General features: G+C 39.5%; 1 protein-coding gene across 1 annotated transcript; it reads left to right on the top strand.

Moving 5' to 3' along the window:
* The first annotated feature begins 13714 nt into the window (after positions 1–13714).
* Positions 13715–25314, top strand: LOC116265342 (ABC transporter B family member 10-like). Its single transcript, XM_031645900.2, has 10 exons — positions 13715–14187; positions 14388–14442; positions 17257–17432; positions 18571–18771; positions 20134–20393; positions 20559–21099; positions 21310–21680; positions 21876–22294; positions 23027–23941; positions 24360–25314. The coding sequence occupies exons 1-10, from the start codon at positions 13879–13881 to the stop codon at positions 24914–24916; spliced, it is 3804 nt and encodes a 1267-aa protein (XP_031501760.1). The 5' UTR covers positions 13715–13878; the 3' UTR covers positions 24917–25314.
* Positions 25315–26375: the final 1061 nt, after the last annotated feature.

Below are 26375 nucleotides of genomic sequence, written 5' to 3'. Positions count from 1 at the left end.
ATATATGCATATGCAGTAACCAGCTTCACATAACCCATAACCATAACAAGGCTAAGGTAGGCTGGCATTGGAGTAGTGTGATACTTCTCTTACTCACTCAAAAAACATAATGAGAGCTAACCCTTCTATGTCTCAATTTGAGCAAAGGTTGAGTGCAAAGCAAACCAATCCATATAGCAGTAGTGCAGCTACCATGGGGTTGATGTGGGCAATTGCCCACCCCATTTTGTGTAAATTGTTATAAAATTTTTATTTTATCATGTGTTGGACTCAGACCTAATCATATAGGGTGCCCACACATGACGTGCAGCTACCATGGGGTTGATGTGGGCAATTGCCCACCCCATCTTGTGTAAATTGTTATAAAATTTTTATTTTATCATGTATTGGACTCAGACCTAATCATATAGGGTGCCCACACATGACCCAGGCCAATGCATTGTAGCTCTACGTGCTCTCAATTTATTGCAATATTAAGATGGGTCAGTACTACTTATCTAAAACTTTTTGTTTCTGCCACTGCCATGTATCCAAAGACTTTAAACTACAATAATGTGTATTATGCTGTTAATGCACATAAGCCAATTGTAGCAATATTAATGGAGAGCCAATTGTAGCAATATTAATGGAGAGCCTTGTAGTGTTCATCTGCACACCAGGCAGGTCATTTAGTGCTACCTCTTAAATCATGAAAGAGACTTTTATATATTGCATACATGCACGCATTCACATGCACAGACACACACATAGAGCAGGCAATCAATTTACTTTTTTCTAGTGGGAATGCCAACTAAATCTCAGTACAGAAGGTCAAGAAATTTGTCTACGATCAAGAAATTTGTCTACGATCACCAGAAACTTAACCTTTTTGAAAAAGCCTGAGTAATAGAAAGGAAGATCTCGAATAAATATATTGTGATATGGCGGCACAATATCCTGTATGCGTACACCTTTTTTTGGCTCTACGATCAAGATAAATGCCATTGAACCACTACAAATACCTAATCCACTGACTATAGTTTCTTGCAGAATACAATTGAAGATTTTTCAAAAATACGAAGACAAGATGGTTGACCTAATTAAGAGTATGAAGGGTTGAGTTTTTCAACATCTGTCTCCTGACATCCTGCACTAAGGACGTCACGGTATTATATTATATATATAGCAGATAAAATGAGAATATATAATAAAATTTGAGGACAAGAAGTCCCTTGAATACAAAAACAAACTGCAAAGACAGAAGCAAGAAGACGAAATATACAATACAATGCACAATAAAAGAAGAGGTGCTAAGAGAGAGAAAAGGAGATATACAAGTTGGTGTCACAGATACACACATGTTCTACAAAGAGAGATGTGAGTTTTGAACTAAAGAGAACATATTTTCTATCTTTAAAAGACCGAATTCAACAGGCATTTCAATGAATCATATTTGAGTTAAATATACCATCTACCATATCTGATTAACGTATCTAATGTTCACATCTTCAGATTCAAATTCCCGTTCACATACACATGAAACAATATCTAAAACAAATTTCAATCCAATTTTAAAAGTCACAACCAATCTGAATCCAATTGGACCCGGACTTTCATTCTTCACATCTGAATCTGAACCCAACTTTTAAATACACAAGTTGTGATTTGTGTTAAAAATAGGTCTACTTTCAAAATGTATGGATATTGGACATTCATTTTCACATTTGAATCTGAACCCAAGTTAGTTTAATACACAAGTTAATTTATGTTAGAAACAATACTTTCAAAATATATGGATATTGGATTTTCGACTTTCATTTTCACATCTGAATCTGAACCCAACTTTTAAATACACAAGTTAATTTATGTTAGAAACAAGTCTACTTTCAAAATGTATGGATATAGGATTTCGGACTTTCAGTTCCACATCTGAACCAGAACGCAACTTTTAAATACACAAGTTAATTTATGTTAGAAACAAAATTTGTTCGGATATTTATTTCAAACACGCCCTCAATGATTGGGTTTTGAGAGATTTTACAAATGTGCGGCATAATCAAAACACAGTTAACTTGGATTTTTTTTACCAACATTATCATAATGTGCTTTGGATTCAGGTGCGAAAAAGAAACATTTGAATTCCATGGATGTTTATTCATACACATTCAAATCCGAGTGCATTAACATTGGATAAATCAAAAGGTACAACTAATTCTAATTCAAATCTGATCTGTTGACATCTCTACCAGCATTGTGTTTAAAACTTCTATTATTGTGCTTTATAAATAAATACTTTCAGTTTCTTTAAAAAAATTTAACTATAATTCAAATTTAAAATTTCAGATCTATTCTATAATTCTATTCATAAGTGCAATAATGGTTTGGCTTGAGCATTGGGTTCTGGGCCCAAAAAAATCAACTAAAGCTGGCCTGATTTATTTTTAGTTAATAACGATATATATTTTATTATTAAAAATATAATTTATATTATTATTTTATTTTACATTAAAAAATAATTTTTATTTTAACCAAGCTGAATCCGACCGAGCCTTAACTCGAATATCAGACATCGAGCTGGGCCAATTGGTATTGCCCATCAAGGGCCGAGACGGGACGACTGCTGACAGCCCTGGCGGGCACCAGACTAGCCAGACACGCATATTAATAACGGCAGAGTTCCGATTCGATGCTGACAACCGTGGGGGCGATACAGAGCCATATTGATGAGAACTTTACTGCAGACAGCTCCATATGTGAAGGAACGGCGTTCAATTTTTAAGAGTTCACTGGCATATTGCGTCTGTGCGGCAGCGACTGTCGCCGTCTACTGCAGAGTTAAACAATGGCGAGAGGCCACCCAGCCTGGCTTTGAAAACAAGAGCACATGAGCAAATTTAAACGAAAACTTTCCGGCTTCTGTAAATCACATCTGATGTATTTATTTCATCCAGACAAGAATCACCGACTCTATGTGAAGCAATTAGTCTCTTATTTACTGGTCACCGACTCTATGTGAAGCAATTAGTCTCTTATTTACTGGTGCGCAGATATTAAAAGACAATTGAATCGTAACTCTAGCTATCTAGGATTAGCTAGTTTAAGCTTAATCATTAGAACCATTTAATCCATCTGTTGATCAGATGAGAGAAAAAGAAGAAAAAAATGTGATAGGTATTGTTGTCGTGTAGTAGTAATTCATACTTTTTTTCTCGAAGTTTTTCTCTCAACGATTGTGACTTTAACGCCCTCATGACATTTGAAAACATCAAACCAACGTGGTACATTTTTTTGTGCTGTTATAACGGAGGAAGGGAAGGTAGGGGGAGGAAGAAGGCATAGTCGGTGACACCATGCCTGCCGCCGGTGAGCGGTGGGGAGGAGAGAGAGAGAGAGAGAAAAAAAATCCTCTGCTCTACAACCGATGGTGGTGCCCACGTTGAAAAATCTTCAATTTTCATAAAAACAACTTCAACTAAAGCATGTTTTATATCAAATTAGTTTTTATAAGCATATTAAGATGTTTTTATTTTGTTTAAAATATCTTTTAACCAAAAATTAAAAAATCTAGTTTTTATCCCTAACTTAATGATATGGGATCTACCAATTTCCTTACACACACACACATATATATATATATATATATAAAAGTTCACACTTTTTTCTCAAAGTTTTTCCCACAACTGTTCAGCATAATAGATTGCTGGACATATGGGGCATCAAACCAAAGCTGTCTATAATTTTGGTCGGGTATAAATATGAAAACTGAACCGTGACTTTAACTTCCTCATACATTTGGAAACAGCAAACGAAGGTGGTACACTTTTGTTTTTTCAATCCATTGAGATGTTATAATGGAGGAAGGGAAGGTAAGGGGAGGAGGAAGGCAGCGTCGGTGATATCATGCCCGCCGTCGTAGAGCGGTGGGGAGGGGAGAGAGAGAGAGAAATGTTTCTCTCTACAATAAAAAAATACTCAAATTTGATGGGACACTTATATATAAATATATATAAACATAAATATTTAAGATTTTCATTTGAAACTAAATAATTTTATGAAATTGATGTGGACAACTGCCCACAACCGATGGTGGTGCTCAAGTGGTAATGGACCGTTGGACGGCACCGGCTGGCACGCCCCAGGGCAGAGCCAGCATTCCAATGCAAGAAGAGGACAAATGGAGAGAGACTCACCGGAAGAGAGAGGGAAAAGGCAAGGTGATCTAACTTCTAAGCCATCCGATTAGCCCAAAATTGATATCTCTAAATGTCCAAACAAAATAGAGTCTGCATTCATGGAGCTTCTATAATCGGTAGTTCCTACACCGCTAGGTCATAAACAAAAGCAAGACTGCTTAAATGCAATAATTAAATGGATCTTAATTGCGACCTAATCTTACATACATTATCTTTAAGAATAAGTTGATGAAAAACATATTAAGTTAATATTTTTTTGAATTTAATCATATTTCGGTAAAAGTAAAATTGAATGAGTCATACAATATCAAAATCTTGATCGTGGAAAAATCTTCTATTTTCATAAAAACAACTTACTGAAGAATGTTTTATATCAAATTAGCTTTTATAAACATATTAAGATGTTTTTGTTTTGTTTAAAATATCTTTTAGCCAAACTTAAAAAATCTACTTTTTATCCCCCCCCCCCAACACACATATATATATATATATATATATATATATATGCTTTCTATCCCCTCCTCCCCCACACAGACATATATATATATATATATAAAGAAAGAGAGAAAGATTTCTTCCTTGTCTTCATTTACAATTTGTACAGATCTGCTCAGTCCCTTCAATTCATGGTCCAAGTAACAAAACGGCCACATACATACTTCCGCTCACATGACTCTCAGCTGAAGATGGCAAATATTACTACACACATCAAATTTACCATCCATCCTTCCAGGCGGTCCATTTCTTCCCTCTCGCCTTCTCATCTCTCTGTCACACTCTGATAAACTAATCAGGAGAAGCAAACAAGTGAAAGCCTGCATTCATATTTCCTTCAGATTCCGATCCAACGGCCACATCAAGTTGATAGCTGCAAGACAATGAAAGTGACAAGTGTTTGCTTGCCACGTGCCGCCATTATTGGAAGTGCTATTCCCAAGGAAAAGCAAGTCCCATTTGTGCATATCAGAATCAAAGTTTTGCTTCTAAATTGGACATAGTTTTTGCAAGAGATTTAGAATTCAGAATCCCCTTCCTTCATGAAGCTGGTGGATGAATATCAATATGAACCACCATTTATGCTGGGAATGGTTGGAAGAGACCAACATTCCCACCGATAGCAGAAGTATCATATCTGACACATCTGTTCTCATGTGGATCAGTAGCAAGAGATTAGTAACCCACTATTTTAAAAAGAAAAAAAGAAAAAAAAAAAACTCGAAAACCCCCATTCCCCTTCGGTTGAGCAAGATATGTGAGACTTGAGTAAACATATGGTATGTCGGGAATCTCGTCTTTTAAGGTCTAAAAGCATAACATTCACATGAATCGAATATGCGATATGTCTTATACTGTCAGTCTGCTCGGCCAGCTATACTATGCCCTTTAAAGCCTAGCATATGACTCAATTATGGCTGCAAGCGTTGACTCCCATATGGGCAAACTAATCTAGTGGTTTGGGACAGTGAGAAGGAGATAAGATGGAGAACCCATCTTCTCTTTTAAAGCGATTTGAAACGAAACGGTTTCCCACTGTTTCAGCCCATCGTAGGTGGATCCGGACCCATATCCAAGATATATGTTGATACTGGACAGTTTAATTTCAACAGTGCTTGAAGAGAAACTCAGCCTAAACTCTCCAGGTAGCGGCGGTAAAACCCTAAACCCAAATTTGCATTCCTATAGTGTTTGAAGCATGGAAAAGGAGAAAACACTGTTGTGGTAAAGGAGAAAAAATTTCGAACTGCTTACTAAGAGCAATGATCATAAAGTCTTTGTCTCTCCAAATACACATTTGTGAGTTCTACATTAGGTTGCGTTTGAAAGGGAGGAGAACTTATCAGTTGGTACTTGATAGTCGTTACTGCAGATGAGTTTACAACAAGGTTCCACCATGTAAATGAAAAAGGAGGAGGGGTGAGCTTTGTCCGATGAAATCATAATCTCCGCAGCCAAAGCTCTAAATGTCTGCTCGCCGGAAAAGGCTAGCTGCCTATTCTTCTGAATAGCGATGAGGGCTTATAGGGATAAGGATCTTTGTTTACCAGGAAAAAAACTTCTCTGCCTATCAAACACTACTTTATGATTGCAAAATGAATTGGATTTAATGACGTTTAGAAGCACCCACCCATTTAGGGGGCGTTTGATTACTGGAGATTTGAAATTCATATATCTGATGTGGATTTGACATGGCATGCTTTTGTTGACGTGGTAAAAGATTCATGGTAAAATTCATAGTTAATCAAACTAAGCATCCATGTGATCTTTATTTTACTTCTTTACATTGAAAAATTTCGGATTTAAGATTGGAGGGAGGAGGTTCAGATCTTAAATCTACAGTTACTCAAATCCTTTAAGTTGTCCAATCCCAGGAAATGAAACCCCTCCCTCCTTCCTTCTCAGGCTGTTAATAGGAGACTCTTTACGTAATCCTTGAAAAAATGACTAAAAAACAAATCCACAGCATTAAAACGGGGATTGTAGATGCGAACGAGTAAGATCGAAAGTAAATAATCTCATCTTGAATTGGGAAAAGTTTATCTTCTCTTTCTTGGAAAGCGGACACTAGCCGATTGAATGCATAGGATTTTCTATCGTTTGTGAAACGCCTGGGCTTGGATACCTACATTAATAACAAAGAATAGTTCCAAATGGGCTCAGTGCTGTATTGGGAGATAGACCCAGCTGGCTAGCTAGGTCAGTATAAGTTCACTGTGGAAGACTAATGCTGTCCCTTTCGCGACAAGTTGGGCTCTGTTTGAGTGGTGAATTTTAAACTACTTCCACCCACTTGTTGATTGGCATGAGCAGAAACAGTAAGTTTCAAGCTTTAAAGAAATCTGCAAAATTTGTGTCAATTCCTCCGGCTATCATCAGGACCACTATCGCCATCCAATGCATTGTATCGGATAAGTGTGGTTAAATACACTGCTCGATTTCTTGCATCGGGCAGTGTGCTGTGAGAGGCTGGAAGATTTATCCACAGTATGATACTCAAGGTTCACACCAATGCCTCAAATGTTGGCTATTGTATCAGAGTTCTATAGAATACACCACTCTGGATGATGCAGACCCATGCATAATATCGAAGAGTCTTTTTTTTTTTTTCTGGAATTGTAACAGCCCTTTATATTTTATATTTTATGTTGGCGAATAAGTGCATATATCAGCCGGACAGAGACTCAGAGATATGAGCCCATATATACTTGGAATCAAGGGTGGTGATTTTAAAAGGTTTAAAAATTTATATGTAAATTTCATTTTAGTTTAATATATATATAAGAATTGAAAATTTTTATTTCATACCTGTTAACATTTTGAAATTATAGTTTGGCCCCTGCCACAAAAACCTCCTCACTCCGCCCCTACTTGAAATGGCCCATTTCGTACTAGCCATATTTCGTTTTTAAATCGAGATAATGCGTTTTGGCCGACAAGTCCACACTTGGTGATGTTGATACGTGCTGATCTTTTCAAAGTGAGACGATACTCATTCTTAATAATTAATAGTAATCTTATTAGTCATATTAATTTTATATTTTCAGATAAATATGTCCAGAAGAGAATGGCATAGGCAGAATCAGATAGGATCACTTTTAGTTTCTTTTTTGTAAAACCATTCATGACCCTTTCATAGAGATGGAACAACAAGAATAAAGACACATCTGTCTCTCTCTCATCTTGATGCATTTTGATTTCTCATTTTTGTTGCATGCTCTTCAGTCGGACATTTTAGCTTTGATAAAGGCTTTTGCTATTCTACTTGTATTTGACGCAACGCAGGGGTGAAGCCAGAATTTTCTTTAGGGACGGGACAACAATTTGATCTCTAGATCGGGGTAGAGCCAAACTGAAAAAATATATTATGTAATTAAAAAATATTATTTTTTTCAATGTAAAAAAAAATTCATTGGCTGGGGTGAGGCCATGGCCTAGGCGCCCCCCCCCCTTCCCTCCGCCCCTGATTTGATGTGACATGCTTTTTTCTTTCTTTTTTTGTGATAATAACTTTTTGCATTCATTTTTTTTATATTGTCTGGTTTAATTCTCTCTCTCGATATGTATACACCATAAGAAATTGGTAGGTACGTGCCCTTAGATAGGTTAAATCTTTTTAAAATAAAATATTGAGAAAAAATGAAGGAGAAAAAGTTGTTAATTAATGCCAGATAACTAAAACATCCTCTCGCTTTTTCCTTAGTTTTCTATCTTAAAAAGATCTGTCAAGATAATTCAATACATGCCATGCACATAAGAATAGTGTACCTACCAAAGTCCCATAAATTATATAGCAGCTCTTCTTGATTATCACATGATTGTAACTGGGGTAAAAATTTTTGTGGGTCACAGACAAAGTAGTTGCACATTTAAGTGTTGGATGGCTTTTCAAAAGAAAACAAAACATGCAGCTTCTTGCACAGTTCCACTTTTTAATAAAGAAACTCAAAAGCATATTCCATTTTGGTGCTTGGTATTTTGCTGGAGGACGAAGAGGAGAAACAGCTCACATATTCCAGGGCAAACATTATTGACGCTGGATTGGTAAAGAGGCATTAAAGAGGCTAAGGCCATGATTTTACCATTACCATGGTGTTCTACATTTGTCAACTTTCATCCCCAAAAACTTACCTCGCCGTAAATTACAAGCAGTTGGCAGGCCAAACTTAAGTCAAATAATGCATAATGGATAATAAATTATGGAACTACCAGCCATGCACTTCATTCAATGAACTCTTCTAGGCATGATAAGACAATGCGGATTGAACTACCAGCCTTACTTTGCTGCCAAGTTAGCCTTTGGAAGCCCCACGAGAGCATACTTGCTCTAGATGGTATTAAAAGTAAGGGTGGAAAATGAAATGTCACAATCATTTGATTGGAAATTGGTGGAGGTTGAGGTGATGGGTATTTTCCTTATCAGAGTGTTAAAAGCACATCATTTTTTCTCTTTGTTTTTTTCCTCAATCAACAATTTGTTTTAATTAAATGGTCCTTATTAGATGGTTATATATATATATATATATATAGAGAGAGAGAGAGAGAGAGAGAGAGCTAGAAGAGATAGATGCATTCATCTTCTCAATCAGACCCAGTCAAGGTAAAAATGTAAGTAGCATACTTTATCTTGTAGGTGAAGGATCTACTGACAATATTTTATGGAATGACACTTCAGTTTTTCCAACTTTTGTGGTGTGAGACATTTTTTGTTTCCAAAAAAGTTTCTAGCTGGGCCTCTGGTAGACCTTGTCGTCCTTTTCTTTTTAAGCTAAAGCTGTTATTTTAGGGAAAAAAGGTTGTTTGTAATGTTTAACTAAATCTTGTAGGGAAGATAGAAAACTTGGAAGGAAGGAGGAATAAGTTTTGAATTTATTACTTGAGTTACAACTTACAAGCGACTGTTAGGGAAGGCCCCTCTGTGACAGCTATCCAAAAAAGTTGCTAGTGTTTTAATAATAATAACCCTTTTTTCCTGAAAAAAAATGTTTCGAAAGGGTTGCCTTAGCTGTTTCAATGATTGATTTGATATGCCTTAAATATATTACTCTCTTTCGACTTAAACCCTTTTTTCTTATAAATTTTATTGCACTTTCAGTATATATTGACTTCATTACATAACCGGAGACTGTAACAACTTAAACCTATCGAGTAAGTGTACGACCGAGAAGGTTTGGATAATGGAGTGGGCCGGGATCGTTTGATTGGTCAGTTGCAGGTTGAACTTTACAATGTCAGTCGTTTTGCAAGCTGATCAGATTCAAATGTAACGACCTGACCCACTTTTGAGTTTTAGCGTCAGGCAGAACCCAATCCGTCTCTGAGTAATTTCAGTTTCAACTCGCGAAAGGATAAAAACTAGAACAGCCAACTACTTTAACAACACTTTATATACGTCTCTCTAAATCCCTTACAATCTTAAATACGAGACTAAACTTTTAGGATGTTACAATTCACTCCATTAGAGCACATGCATCTGCACGTGTAAGGCCCCAGATCTAAGTGTTGAACCGTGCTCTGATAAGTCTAATATGTAGTTCAAATCCTGATTCATTTTAGCGTCAAGAACTTCTTGACCTGTGACTTAAACTCAACAATATTTTTAGCCAAGTAAATTTTAATCAATAATGATAATTGCTAATGAAGAATCTATTACAATATAACGCATGAGATTAATGTGAAACATACAACGCATCTATGCAATCTCTTGTTTTTATGATTCTATGTATTCAAAAATTGGAACAAAGTGTATGTATGAATAAATTTTATTAACTTACTTGCATCGTTGGTAGGTTTAAATATTGTGGGTACGACAAATTCAAATATCGTCTTAAATAATATTAAATGTGATTTGAAAATAAGCATTTGCTTATCAAAGCCAAAGCAAGTGGCAAAGATGGTTCTCCGACCGCACCATACCAGCAGTATTTAAAAGCACTTGCAGGTAGAAAAGTTAAAGGCGTGCGTTAGGTTTGCTTGTCAACTTATACTTAATAATGGGCCATGCTCATTTATATATATATATATATATATATATATATATATATATGTATGAAAGATTAAGCGAGCCTCCTCACGTTCAACTTCTTTGGTTAAAGTAATATCATAAATGCGTTTGTTATGGTTCATTTCCTAGGAATGGATGTTTATTTGTTGAAATATGTTTCTTAATAGAAATAAGATTTTCTAAACCTAAAGTATCTATAAAAGTTTTAGCTCTTAATCCAATTCTTTAGAAAAACTTGTACGCTTCAAAAGCAAGCAATCTGTCCGTTAAGTTTTGGAAACTAAATCAGTCATAAAATAAAAGCATCGATAGTGTTCGAAAAAATCAATCCATAAAATATGACCATTGTATAAATGAATCCAAGTGGTAGTGTTTCGAATTGACTCGTCATGAGTGATTGAATCTTTTATTTATTGATAGAGTCGTGACGAAATGGGACAGGAACATATAATCATGGTGATATTTCATTCATTTAAAATGCAATGATTTGAATACTCCCACAGTTTTTCTGTCCTCTTTCTTTTTTGACATTACAAAGTAAGTAAAAAAAGAGCATAACTCAAACTGGTGAGGTTGGAGTATGGTATGTCTCTGGTTTGACTTGCGAGGGACTATATTTCTATATCGTCACGTCCTGTATAGAAGCTGAAGCACACGGAGATCTCACTAATTAATGCTGATGTAGCTCTGAACTCCGGAGGCAAAGAGAAAGAGTTGGGCTTCGGCTCTCACTCAGGCAATAACTCACTCATCCGAGCCCGGTACTTCCATATCACAGCCGGGATCTTACGTGTGGAACCATTTTAAAACACATTCAATGTGGATCCAGATCCAGATCTGTTAATATCTGAACCAGAATCAAATCTGAAGCAATCAGAACGAATAAATCCTCCACCTGTCGAGGTGGAGGCCACTGGTTCAATTCTGGGTGTCCTCTAGTCTTGGCTATCGGACCAATGACTGAAGAGAGGCGGTGGGATCCAGATCCTTAAGCAGAACCGAATCCTGATCCAACCACATGTTCACAAATAAATGGAAACAGCATTTATTGAGTGGGCAGCAGTTGTCTGTTAATGGAGGTGTGAAATTTGGAAAAATAGAGAGAGGCGCCAAAGGTTTCGTGATATTGTAGTTGGGAGTCTTTAATGCAGAGATTTGGCTGCAACCTTGGATCTTCTGCTCCAGCTCATAGTCCAAGCCAACCCAGAAACCTAAGCCAATCTCAGAACCTTGGCCTTCCCTTTGTACCAAAAAATTCCACTAATGGACCCCAATATACAGCCATTTAAGGTCCCATGGATCCGACTTCTTACTCAAGAAAACGGCACCGAGTTGTTGGATTTGATCCATGAAACCAACCCACCATATTAATTGGACTATCACATTATTTGAGTTAGGTCTCCAACTCATTTTGGTTCAGATACACTTTGACTTGCAATTATCAGCTGTTAGATTCTCTAGAAAGAGTTATTTGGACCACACAGGTAGTTGGAGAGTAAGCTTCACAGATTTTGCATGTAAACTCGAGGGGTTCGCCGTAATGGCTCAAGCTCGCAGCTGGTCACTGGTTTGAGTCGCATGAGCGCACAACTGCTTGTACCAATTGGGGGAGGGAGGGGACATATGCACTAGTCGATGGCACTAAAGTAGCAGCCCTAGATACTAAAAGTAAGAGAATGAGGAGGGAAGATTCGGCTCTCACTAGGATGGTAAGATTCTCTTTCTGCACACTCGGGTGAGCGAGAGGTTCATTCCACCACCCAAAACGAGGCTCAAAGGCCTCCCAATTCTTCCTGCCTTCAGGGTCCTGAGCTGCGTCGGTGTTAACAATAGCAACGGTGCACCTTATTCCCACACACTCAATTGCAAGATTTTTATGATAAAAGAAAGTAGGGCAGGGGTTAGGGTTTAACTATCCCAAAGCACTTCAAATTTAACTTTACAAACACCAAAGTAAGTTATTAAGTTGCACAATTTTATGCTGTTGGAAGTGTGAGGATGTAATTTGATTGTGTAGAAATCAAGAGTCTGCGATCTTGAGAAATGAAATTGCAAGAACAAGGTTCGTAGTTTGCACTTTCAAAATAATTGAATTCCATCGGCACTTTAAGAATAATTGAAAGCCCAACTCAGTCTAATATAAAAGACCATGATGAGCTGAAACCGGGTGGATGCAGGTCTTGGGGAGGCCGGTGAGCCGGCGGCTGAGCCGTTCTGGGGGCGGCGCTGCAATGGGAGGTGGGCCAGTTTCTTGACCCACCTCTCTGACCCGCTGCCGATTGCATTCAATGCCCTTATCTCATGCAAACTCAGCCTGTAAGCATTCCCAAGAAAACATCACAGAGAGCGCTCCTCTCCCAACTGCCATTCATTGCTCTTCACCTCTCCATATGAATTTGATTCATCACACAACCATTCTCTCTCTCTCACACACACACACATATATATATATATATATATATATATATATATATATATATATATATATATATATATATATATTGAACTCGATTTAATATAAAGTTTGGAGTGAAGTTGAAAACATTCTGGCAACTGTGAAAATAACATGGACGATCCCAATGCAACAGAAGTATTATCGACAATATTTTTACTTAATACAAACAGAGAATCTTCTTGGTAGAACGTAATTAATTAGCATTCTCAAACATGCTGAATCTGTAAAAGAGAGCCACCTGACCGCAGTTAATAGAAGTAGCTCGTTACTTGGAATTCTCTAGATATGGAAGATTCAGCTTAAAAAGAAGAGAGAGAGGGGTCAACTTCAATGTTTGTCCTTGATCGACAAGTATTTCTCTCAGCATCTTTACTTCATACCAATGGTAACGCTCATAAGAATCGAACCGGAGATGTGCGAGCAAAGACGAAAGGATGGCATAAGGAGACTCAATGGCTTCAAAGAGACGTGAAGTAGAGAGCTGCACAAAATACACACACGTCGCGTCCTCCTACTTGACTCAATAAATGCATCTTCCCCACTGTAATCTGTCCACGGAAAGTCATCAAAATCGGTCAACCGGGTGGTTTACTCGAAGTAATGAGCCTTTCCTCCCATCTCCTTTTGCCAGATGCTACCATCTCTTTTCCTCTTTCTTCCTACTTAAAAGCCTCTCTCCGTCCCAAAGGCCAAAACTCAGACCGCTCCCAACTTAGCTCTTCTCTCTCCCTCTCTTTCTCTCTCGAGAGCTGATGACTGAAGAAGGTGGCCGGTTCGCCGGCCGGCAAGGGTTCGGCGTAGAAGGGGCGGCGAATGGCCAGAAGGGAGGAGCGGAAGAGGAAGGGAAGAAGAAGGAGAAGGAGAAGACGCAGAAGGTGCCGTTCCTGAAGCTCTTCTCCTTCGCCGACTTCTGGGACTACGTGCTGATGGGCATCGGCTCGTTGGGGGCCTGCGCCCACGGCGCCTCCGTCCCCGTCTTCTTCATCTTCTTCGGCAAGCTTATCAACATCATGGGCGCCGCCTACCTCTTCCCTAAGACCTTCTCCAACGAAGTCGGCAAGGTAAACGTCTACCCACCACCGTTTCTGTTCTTCCCCCTCTTCTGAAATCCTCCTTCGTTTTACCTTCTCTAATCTGGCCTTGACTTTTGAAAATGAGACCGCCATGAAATTTTCTCTACCTTCTTCCTTTTTCTTTTTGAAGTTTCATGATATGGGCACGTACAAGTTTGACTTTAGATTGTATTTTGATGGTTTTGCAGTATGCTTTGGATTTCGTTTATCTCAGTATCGCCGTGCTCTTCTCATCCTGGACTGGTGTGTCTCCTTATCCCTTAGATTTGCATCGATCGCTTCTGCTAATTCTCTTTTCCTTTTCATTTCCTTGATCTGTTCGATCGAAGGAAGTTCCTTAGCTGGATTTTAGCACAGTTTATCTTGCTTTGAAACACTTACTCAGGAGTGGTCCACGAGCGCCTTTTTCCACCAAATTAGGTGGCTCGCCTTTGATTCTTTCACGTTCAATAAGGCAAAGAAATTGGCACATCATTGCTGAAATCAATGCCGGGAGAGGCAAGCTATCCTATAGTAGGATTTTTGCTGAAAAATATGTGGTGAATATAAGAAAAGTTTTCCTAAATCAAGTCTCAATCTCGGCTGCTCTACTGCCATAGAAAATGACCGTTCAGTGCCGTAGGACAGTTCGGGCACACTGGTTTCTAAGCAATCCAGAACCATGTCATATGGATGTGTGGGCCGTATAGCGGTAATTTTTCAAAAAAAGTTTAAGATGCCTGTGGCAATATATATATATATATATATATATATATATGTAGTTTAATAGTTTTATTTATCTATAGTTGCATACTTTTTAGTTAGAGCTACACAAGTTTGGCAGCTGTTTAGGAGCATCTATGTGACATAGATTCATGGGGAGGTGTGAAAATTATTTCCGGAGAAGCGTTTGTTCGCCATGAGTAATTGTTTCTCACATTCCAAATTGCATGCGTTATCTAAGCGTTTGAGTGGCACCCGTTTGGACAACTGCAAAAACTAACAAATTTTGTTTGGTCAAGACGAGCTTTGGGCCATACTTGGAAACAAGTTTACTTTAGAAGTCTTCGCGATTGAAGATCTGAGACCACCAAATTTTTAAGCTGGCAAGTTCCAGGTCATTTTCTTTGAACAAGCCTTCTGGATATTCTTTCCTTGTTTTTATGCTATATCTCTCTCTCTCTATATATATATATATATATCTCTCATAAGAGAAAAACCTAGACTTCGCGTGATCCCATTAATTGATGTTGACAAAAGGCATGCTTGGTGTGAGATGAAGTTGATGCAAAACCAAGTTGGTGTTTGAGATCAGAAGGAAATCCCATGCCTATACTATTTGTAAGGCTGTCTTCAAAAAAAGATATTCTACCATACAGACTCAATAAGAAAAGATTATATATTTGCGGTGTATAGTTGGCCAGGCAGGTGGGCAAGTAGACGACATGTTGCCTATTCGATTCCTCTAAATGCTACTACTTTCAACTGTAAAAAATAGAAATACAACACTGGAATTGACATGCGTACAATTGTACCTCGTGCCTTCGAGTTTTTTTCGGATGATGGGTTGTTAACCTCGCGCTCGTCCGGACAAAGATTATATATTGTAAATGGTGATGATTTTTTTTCCCTTTGAGACGGCAAAACATTTTCCTGATGGAAAAGTGTTGGGAATAGGCATGAGGCTTTGGCAAAGGCTTGCAGTTGTTGGCCATAAATGCGTGCAGCTCGAGCAGCATGGGATTTGTCTCTCTAATTATTGAAAGAGTGGGGTAGTGTTTATGTGAGATTGAATGTCATGAGCTGTAAAAGGTGGCAGCATATGCATAAGTAATAAATTCTGCCCATGACTCTGAAGCTTGGCTCCTCTTCTGAGCCGAGACCGCCTACACCCCTTCTGGTATACTGCAGATTCTTTCTTTCTTTCGTCCTGATGGGTTTTCGAGAGCTCATATTCGGGTCATCTTAATTTCATCTCAGTTGCGCATTTATGTTTATTTGTTTGAAGAGTCATTTGGTAAAAGAAATAGTCTACTACAAATATTAAGATATTAAGATGAATTTATGTAACACTTGTTTAAGTAGTTCATAAATATGGTCAAATGTATAGAAAACACAGAAGTGTCTAAATGTTCTAACGAGAGAAAGAGAAAAAAGTGTCTTCATGTTCTCACGAGAGAAAGAGAAAAAAGCAGACGTGAGTGTTCGTGAACAGTTAGTAGCTAGGCTTGAAATCGGTGGGGAGAATTTATTATCTATTAAACTATAGTACGATGCAAGTGATTCAACCGAAGATGTTGATTTCGGTATATATATATATAGAGAGAGAGAGAGAGATAAAAACCAAACATCAAGAAATATATCTTGAATAAAATATAAATAAATATTCTATGATGTTTAGAAACATCAAGTTAACATAAAACAAATCTTAATTTAATTTGTTTTGATAAAAATATTGATTTTTCATCCACTAATAATTTTAAAGATATAATACTCGTTTGTTTACTTATTATCCTAAAGACATTATTTGCCTAAAAAAATGATTAACTGAATATATGTGATTGGATTGTCCCAAAAATTGTCACAAAAATCAAATTAAATGGGTCAAGTTTTTATCCCTGACCTACTGGTCTGAGATCTGCCAAAAGCTCATACAGCACACTGCCAGATGCAATATCAGATTATGCACTGCATGGAACGAGTATGATAGATGGGCAGAAAATCTCATTCATATATATATATATATAAAAGTTGAACGAAAGCAGTTATTTGAATTGGTTTTTAGGTTTGTTTTAGAAATGTAGAAAACCAATTCGGTCATTTTTGTAATAGATGTTGACAACATTGGCTTAATAAATTTCAAATGTAGTTATTGAGAGAATTAAAGGCTCGTAGTGATTTATTGAACACGAGCATTCCTCTCAGAACTGGCCTCAAAAAAGAAAAAAAAAAGTCTTTTATTTTTTCAAGGGAAAACTTAATTTACGATTTTCAGTTTAAGTGCCTTCAATTTTTGTTTTTTTACCATTTGATGCTGACGAAGGAGTGGTGTTTGGAAAATACGAAAAATTGGGGCAGAGGTGGCGTGCTGGATGTATACGGGAGAGAGGCAGGCGTCGAAGATGAGGCTGGCGTATCTGAAGTCGATGCTGAACCAAGACATCAGCTTCTTCGACACTGAGGCGTCCACCGGTCAGGCCATCGCCGCCATCACCAGCGACATCATCGTCGTCCAGGATGCCATCTCCGAGAAGGTAACATTCTTCATAACGTCGCCGGGGTATAACAGGTTGGCTTGAGTGGCATGTTATCGAGATATTGTGATAGTAAAGCGCTATTCTTTTGAATTGCAAAAAGTAACATGCACGATACTCAAGTTGAATGATATATCTTTTTTATGTTTGCGTTATTATGTGCATTACTTATATGAGTAGTTTGTTAGTGTCATGCTCCATGAGACTTTTTGTTAAGATTTTTATATCCAATTTCTTAAGATTACTTTCTATCACTAAATTACGTCTTTTTATTGTTAGTATCATGAGAAAACATTTATTAGAAAAAGGTACTCCACTTGTATGAGGGGACTGCTCATGGGAAGTGAGCCTCACGAATGAATGACTTAAAAGGCAATGACTTAAAGGGCTTGAAAAAGATATTTTCTCCTTCCCTTTCGTGTACTTTTTCCGAATTGGAAAACGACTTGATGACGCGTGCGTTCATTTAACCCATAAAACTATGCGGCAGCTCCCTGCCACGTTCCACCTTTTCAAGCTTTATACCCTCTGCGTGTCCTTCTCTTTTGCTTTATTCCGGACGTACCCCAGGAGTTCGTGGGGTGGCCGATATTAATGCGTTTGATTGCGCACGATATTTTACCTCCCCGACCCACCCCAGTTATGTTAATGTGAGAAGGCTTTGATCGCCATTATGTGAGAAGAGTTTTTACACTTCATTTTTTACTTGCATATTATGATGAGTAAATAAGTTTGGTTGAAAAATACATTAAGGGTCGTTTGGCAGGACGTCATTTCATAGCAAGAATATTTTGTAATCTCTAAAGATTATCTTGTGATAAATTCATAAACATTAAAGTTATTGTTTTGTTCACCTACTTTAATTTTTAATATAAATTGATAAGACCCTTAAAAAAATGATGTTGCTGCTAAACAATTATATAACAAAATTAGGCTTAAGTGTCGACTTTTCTCATTGTTTTTTCTTTTCCTAAAATTGTTAGTTGAGTGGAATATAATATATATATATATATATATGCTCTCAAAAGTCTTACTCTTTGTTTTTACTCGAGGTTTTTTTTTTAACCTTTAGGGGGGGGAAGATAACTAATGGCATTTTGGTAAATTTTGTTTAATTCCCTGGCTTGGGTGGTGGCAGGTGGGGAACTTCATGCACTACATCAGCCGATTCATCGCGGGGTTCGCGATCGGGTTCGCCCACGTGTGGCAACTCAGCCTGGTGACGCTCTCGATCGTGCCGTTGATCGCGTTGGCCGGAGGAATGTATGCGTACATCGCCGTCGGACTCGTCGCCCGCGTCAGGAAATCCTACATCAAAGCCGGCGAAATCGCCGAGGAGGTGATCCCCCATTCCCCTTTCTTACCCTTGCTGAAAGTAAAAACTAAATTTACTGAACGATTGGATCCGGGTCCAAAAGACAACATGAGAAAATCGTTCGGATCACATGAAGGCTCGGTAATTGGACTGCCAACACTTGAAACTCGAGTTCAACCCTGGCTCAATACCCAACATCCAAGTTCAGGACCGACTCAATCCTGCTCGATTAAAAATATTTTTTAAAATTTTAAATATATATATATAATTATTAAATAAAAATAATGTAAAAAATTAAACCGAGCTGAATCAGACCTCGTCGGGCCGACCCGGGCCAGCCCGATACCTGTTAACAGGATGGTAGGAGCAAATTTTCTCGGGCCAGATGCACAGTAGTCAAATGTGGATGAAGAAAATCTTCAATATATCTTACTATTTTGGTTATGATAATCGCATGTTCACGAATTCGGTTGAGAAGTATTGACTCAAAACTGTATCTGGTTATCAGTTTTGGAAATAAATCTAACTAGTGTGCCAGAAATTTGTGGTTGAAGGGCACTAGTATAAGAGGCTGTTTGGTATTAGGAATACTGCCGGTGTTTGATGAATATGCTTCAAAATTGAGCCAAATTCTCGCAGCTCTTGTACAGGTATTATATGAACCTGTCTCAAATTCTCAAATTTATGTTTGATTCCTACAACACTTACATAGTGTGCTTAGAGTCAACCCATCCTTCCTTAACATGTTTGATACACTCTAGGATGTGCCATGAATATGCCTTAAAAATTGGATAAATTCATAAAACAATAACACTAGTGTTACATGAATATACTCCAATCTATGCTTAGATTCATGAAGCACTCACAGAGTGTCTCATTGGACAAACACCTTAGGGTTCACAAGTAATGGAGTATTTATTCAATAATGGTTTATTTGATCCAATCCTACTGAAGGGCTTTTGAGCAACACTAACATAATGTTAGTGTTTCATGAATCTACCTCACTCAAAAAATGAGGCAGATTTATGAAATGTATGAAACAAACATTTCATGAGACAGTGATATATTATTGCCAAACGGCCCATAAAAGAACTAATATGTCAATAAAATAAATTACGTAGGAGCATTATTTCTTGTTTTAGGAAACATCGTATAATTACCAACCTTGTTCACGAATCCTACAAATATGCTGAGCATAATCGCTTCATATTTCTTGAAACAAAGATATGATATATTTGAAACAAGCGCTATCAAGAATGAATATACTTAGGGACTATGATGACTGAGTACATGCAAGCTTTCTTTCTGCTTTTGTTCTTAGCACATGCATGCTTGTTTCCCTGCTTCCTGAATTTTGAAGATTGCTTTCTGTGCTGGTTGTTAAAGGTAATTGGGAACATAAGGACGGTGCATGCATTTGTCGGCGAAGAGAAAGCAGTTTACAGCTATGGAAAAGCTCTAGAGGATACTTACAAGTATGGAAAGCAAGGAGGGTTAGCCAAAGGGCTTGGGTTTGGATCAATGCATTGTATTCTCTTCCTCTCATGGGCACTTCTTGTCTGGTATGTCAGCATTATTGTTCATAAGGATATTGCAAACGGTGGAGATGCCTTTACAACCATGCTCAATGTTGTTATCAGTGGCTTGTAAGTTCTCTTTATCCGTCTTGCATGCATCCATGCATGATCACACGCATGTACATACCCGTGGACATTCATTTGCACATACACATATACACATACATGCATATATACATACATACATGGAGAGCATTATAAGGCATTTATGATAATACACGGTCATTTATACAGATCTCTTGGACAGGCAGCACCTGACATTGCTGCCTTTATAAGAGCCAAAGCAGCTGCCTATTCTATCTTTGAGATGATAGAGAGAAACAATGCTAGCAAAGCCAGTGAGACAACAGGGAAGACGCTAGGAAAGGTAGTAGGTCAGATACAGTTGCAGAACTTGTGTTTCAGCTACCCCTCTCGTCCTGATGTGCCTATCTTCAACAAGCTCAATTTTGACATACCTGCCGGAAAGATTGTTGCTCTCGTCGGTGGGAGTGGATCCGGCAAGAGCACGATCATCTCTCTCATTGAACGGTTCTACGAACCTACTTCAGGAAGAATCTTGCTTGATGGACATGACATCAAACAGTTAGACTTGAAGTGGCTGAGGAATCAAATTGGTCTGGTGAATCAGGAACCTGCTCTTTTTGCAACTACCATTAGGGAGAACATCCTCTATGGGAAGGAAGATGCGACACTTGAGGAGATCACAGGAGCTGTCAAGCTTTCAGAGGCAATCACTTTCATCAACAACTTGCCTGAACGTTATGAAACTCAGGTATTGCTAATAACTGATGATCTTTTCCTGCTAATTGAAGATCCAGATACACAGATGATGTACTCCTTTTGCTTATTGTTCTGATAGTCAATGCAGCTCATTTAACAGTGCTGCCTATTCTAGTAGTCCATGTAATTGCAGTAATTCAGAAAGAGTATCAGTATCAATTATCCAATATCAGTTGTGAGAGTACCTTTGATTCTCTAACAGGTGGGTGAGAGGGGAATCCAATTGTCTGGTGGGCAGAAACAGAGGATTGCAATCGCAAGAGCCATTTTGAAGAACCCTTCCATTCTGTTACTGGATGAAGCAACAAGTGCACTAGATGCAGAGTCTGAGAAAAGTGTGCAGGAGGCATTAGACAGAGTCATGGTTGGAAGAACAACTGTGGTGGTTGCTCACAGGTTGTCGACGATAAGGAATGCTGACATAATTGCAGTGATACAAAACGGGAAGATCGTGGAGAGTGGGACTCATGAAGAACTCATATCAAATTCAAGGAGTGCTTATTCTGCACTGGTCAGTCTACAGGATGCCTCTAAGCACACTCTTACTGAGAGCCAGAGTGTAAGCAGACACAGGTAAGTCAGGCCATCTTATTGACAGTTAAATTGATAATAGTGTTTGTGAGGAAAGATGAACATTGAAATGGCAATGGAATACGGTTTAGTTTTGTCATTGAACAAAATCTATTGAACACGAATGCAGATCAATTTTGGCAGAGTTCTACCTACAGATATGACTTTTAGACTGATGACTTCTTTCTTTCTCTTCAGTGCGAAGTTTTCCAGGGAACTGTCCCACAGAACCGGGAGCTTTAGAGGCAGTTTCCGGTCGGACAAGGATTCAATCAGCCAATATGGCCAGGACAACGCTGAAGCAGTGAAGCAAAAGCCGGTATCACTGCGCCGACTGTTCTCACTGGCCGCACCAGACTGGGTTTACGCGATCTGGGCCGTGATCGGTGCTATAATTTGTGGTTCCCAGTTCCCTTTATTTGCTCTTGGAGTATCACAGGCATTGGTGGTTTACTACGTACTTGACTGGGAGCACTGCAAAAAAGAGATCGCGAAGATAGCGTTGCTCTTCTGCGGTGGTGCTGGCATCACCATTGTCTCCAGCACAATTGAGCACCTTTGCTTTGGTATCATTGGTGAACGCTTAACTCTCCGCGTCAGACAGATGACGTTTAGAGGTAAAGAACTAAATTTGTAGTAACACAGGGTGTAGGACAGTAGGACGTAGATTTTTGTCCTCGCGGCAGAGAATAAGCTGAAGAATCAGACGATCGTTCTCGTTTATTTCTTTAAATTTTTGAAAGATATAGAAGCAAGAAATAAGTGACAACTTTACCGTATCAATTTTCCTAAGCTTGAACAGACAAATTTGTTTTCGAAGTCTGAAATTTTCCATGATTTCACTACAACCATCTTCTCCTTAAGCTTGAAAAACAATCTGAAAACAATGGTCTTCATGGTGGACACTTAAATGGTATCCCCCAAGAGGGCCAGAAGCCATTTCTTTCTCCTTCCGGTTGGTGCAGCCAACCACTGCATTTCAATACTCCACTCTTCTGAGTGTAGCATTTCCTCTTGTTTTTTTTTTTCAAATTCATTTCTTGCTTATGAGCAATTGATCAATTCCTGTTCTGCTACTAAGAGAATGATCCTTATCTCTGTTTTTTTATCAAACATTTTGAATTGGCCCTTGTCCCTTGCGGTTAGTCTTCAATCTGTGAAGTGTGAACTACAAATCTTTCTTTCGTTCGCGCTGCATAAATTCTCGATAAGGAATGAAAAAATGGTATATTCCCAAAACATAGCACTATAGCAGTATATATCAGATGAAAATGGTTAACCCATGGTAATGAAACAAGAAGGATGCATGGCTTTGCCTTCTACAAATTCTGATAAACTGAGCAATGCAGCGATATTGCGGAACGAAATCGGGTGGTTCGACGACATGGAGAACGCGAGCGGGGTGCTGGCGTCGAGGCTGGAGACGGATGCGACGCTTCTGCGGACCATCGTGGTGGACCGGTCGACCATCCTGCTGCAGAACATGTCCCTTGTCACCACCTCCTTCGTCATTGCCTTCATGCTCAACTGGCGCATCGCCCTCGTCGTCATCGCCTGCTACCCTCTGACCGTCAGCGGCCACATCAGCGAGAAGATGTTCATGAAGGGCTTCGGCGTCAACCTCAGCCGCGCCTACCTCCGCGCCAACATGATCGCCAGCGAGGCCGTCGGCAACATCCGCACCATCGCCGCCTTCTGCTCCGAGAGCAAGGTGGTCGACCTCTACACCCAGCAGCTCGCCGAGCCCGCCTCCCGCTCCTTCCAACGCGGCCAGATTGCCGGCGTCTTCTACGGCATCTCCCAGTTCTTCATTTTCAGCTCCTACGCCCTCGCCCTGTGGTACGGCTCGCGCCTCATGCACGACGGCCTGGCCTCATTCAAGTCGGTGATGAAGGCGTTCATGGTGCTGATCGTGACCGCCCTGGCCATGGGGGAGATGCTCGCCATGGCGCCCGACCTCGTCAAGGGAAACCAGATGGCCGCTTCCGTGTTCGAGATCCTCGACCGGAAGCCCGGTATGAAAGGGGCCGAGGGAGATGAAAATGGGGAGGAGGTAGGGAAGGTGCAGGGCGTGATCGAGATGAGAGGCGTTTGCTTCAGCTACCCCTCCCGCCCCGACGTCGCCATCTTCCAGGACTTCAACCTTAAGGTGCCTGCCGGCCACAGCATGGCCATCGTCGGAACCAGCGGCTCCGGCAAGAGCTCCGTTCTCTCTCTCATCCTCAGGTTCTACGATCCTACCTCCGGCCGCGTCCTCATCGACGGTACGCTTTCTCCCCACTTCCATGTTCTGCATGACTAAAAATCGGTAATATAGTTGTTTTCTGGTTCCTAGCACTCAACGGATGGGGTCTGTGATCCATGATCGACCCTGTCTTTGAGTAAATCATTTGGTCGGCTTTGAGATTTATTTTTCTTCACCTGTTGATCTTACTGAAATTATAATGGATATAAGTGATCTTTAGTTTGTGACGATCAGTCATCACAAGTATCTGAACCATGCAGTTTCTCCGTATAATAGATCCAGAAAAATTGTAACTCTCTTCCTGTAACATGCCAATATGATTTTTACAGCTTGCGATGCTTCGAGTTTACTAGAGAATCACAGTGAAGATTAATATATACTTGTCTCGTGGATTTCTAATTGTAGAGGAAGTAACAGTCCTCTTCCTTATGTTACAGGAAAAGATATAAAGAAGCTCAAGCTTAAATCTCTCCGGCGCCACATTGGCTTGGTTCAGCAGGAGCCGGCGCTGTTCGCCACCACCATCTATGAAAACATCCTCTACGGCAGGGACGGTGCTACCGAGGCGGAGGTTGTTCAAGCAGCCAAGCTTGCCAATGCTGATGGCTTCATCAGTGCACTGCCGGAAGGCTACAACACGAAGGTTGGCGAGCGCGGCGTCCAACTTTCCGGTGGACAAAAGCAGCGTGTCGCCATTGCCCGGGCTGTGCTCAAGAACCCGGCCATACTTCTACTGGACGAGGCTACGAGTGCGCTGGATGCCGAGTCTGAGAGGATTGTGCAGCAGGCCCTGGACCGGCTGATGAAGAATCGGACCACCATTGTCGTTGCTCACCGGCTTTCGACGATTCAAAATGCAGACAAGATTTCAGTTCTGCAAGATGGAAAGATCATAGAGCAAGGGGACCATCACAGCCTAGTGCAGAAGAAGGATGGCCCTTACTACAAGTTGATCAGTCTACAGCATCAGCAGCAACAGCCAGAGCTTAACTAGTTGAGCAGTCAAGCACAAAGTGCTGCTCTGTTTATTAGTTTCCATGGAAACTACACTGAGAGATGGCCGCAAGCTCAGCTACTAAGCCACACTAATATTAATTTGTGCTCAAGAATGTGTGCCTTCTCTGCACGTCATGCTACGCAGTAAGCAAATTGATGGTGTTGCCTCCATCTCATGTTCAAGACCATGGAGGTGATCAGTGTTTGTTATTTGATGGGGGGAAAGTTGTTTGTTTTTGAGAATTATATTGTTTTTTTAGGTCAGAATAAGCCCAAAAAAGGACATATAAATTATGAAAAGGTGTGAAGTTTTGTAATATGTTACACATTGAATGGCCTTTTCCATTGGCAACTACGCGGAAACGCAATGAAGATAACTCAGATCAGATCAGTTCAGATGGGATTTGGGCTTTTAATTTACCACCAAAATAGCATGGAAGCATGTAAACAAGGAGCAAATTAAGTGCAGGACTTTAGCCACATAAGCTAATACATAGTAGAAGAGGTGGTGTGTGCCATTTTTCTTGTGCCTGTTAAATATGCAGTAAAGGAAGGGGATGCTTTTGTAATCTAAAAAAAAAAAACCCATGAAATTTGTGCACCAGTATGACAGATACAACCAGCTTTGAATACAGAGAAAGCCTCAAGAGAAAGCCCCTTACTTGGTGCATGTGCATTCTTTGTGCGATGAATTTGTTAACTTATGACGATCTCAAATGAAGTGCATATATTTTTCGGAAGGGAGATCATTGTGATCACAACTTTGTTAGCTAACGGAAAGGAAAGTTGGTGCAGAGGCAATCTCTTGATTCGATGGGTCGAACCCAAGACATGGTTATATGCACATACACAGCTTCTTGTGCATCACATAACGGCCCCTCACCCATCCTCAGGAACATATCATGCATAAAGACGCACAGACCGATACATATTGTTAGAGATTGGAGAAAATCACCTCATGAGTTGCTTTATTTTGTTATGAAAAGACAACTCCTAAAAGAACGTTGAAGAAAGGAACGTTGAAGATATGAACGTTGTCTTCTTTCCTTCCTCTAGTTGTTTCCTCTCTTAGCTCTTTAGCCGTTGTAAACTCCAAATAAAGAGTATCACTGCAACTAGCAAAAGAATGTAACAGAAATAAAAAAATCTTGGTGACTTCTCCCGTGGATGTAGGCTTTCAAGCCGAACCACTTAAATCTTGTTCCTGTTTTTTCTTCTCTAGCTTGACACACCATTAGATTCAGGATTTTAACACATTTAACCAGTTCATGGCCCTTGACCACCTCCGGGGTGCACCATTGGCCATCTAAGTCACCCCTGGTGGGCCAAGTGGACACAGCTTTGGCCGAGCATCAAATCGTGCTCTCAGTTTTGGAGTTAAAAGTTTTGTGAATCTACTGCATGCAAGGAAATGCAAAGAAATTTTTCCAATTAGAAAGGCATGAGAACTTGAAGAA

The sequence above is a fragment of the Nymphaea colorata genome, chromosome 12, assembly GCF_008831285.2.
Source record: "Nymphaea colorata isolate Beijing-Zhang1983 chromosome 12, ASM883128v2, whole genome shotgun sequence".
Lineage (NCBI taxonomy): Eukaryota > Viridiplantae > Streptophyta > Magnoliopsida > Nymphaeales > Nymphaeaceae > Nymphaea > Nymphaea colorata.
Note: the sequence above shows the minus strand (reverse complement) of the source record. Positions and strands in the feature narration are given on the sequence as shown.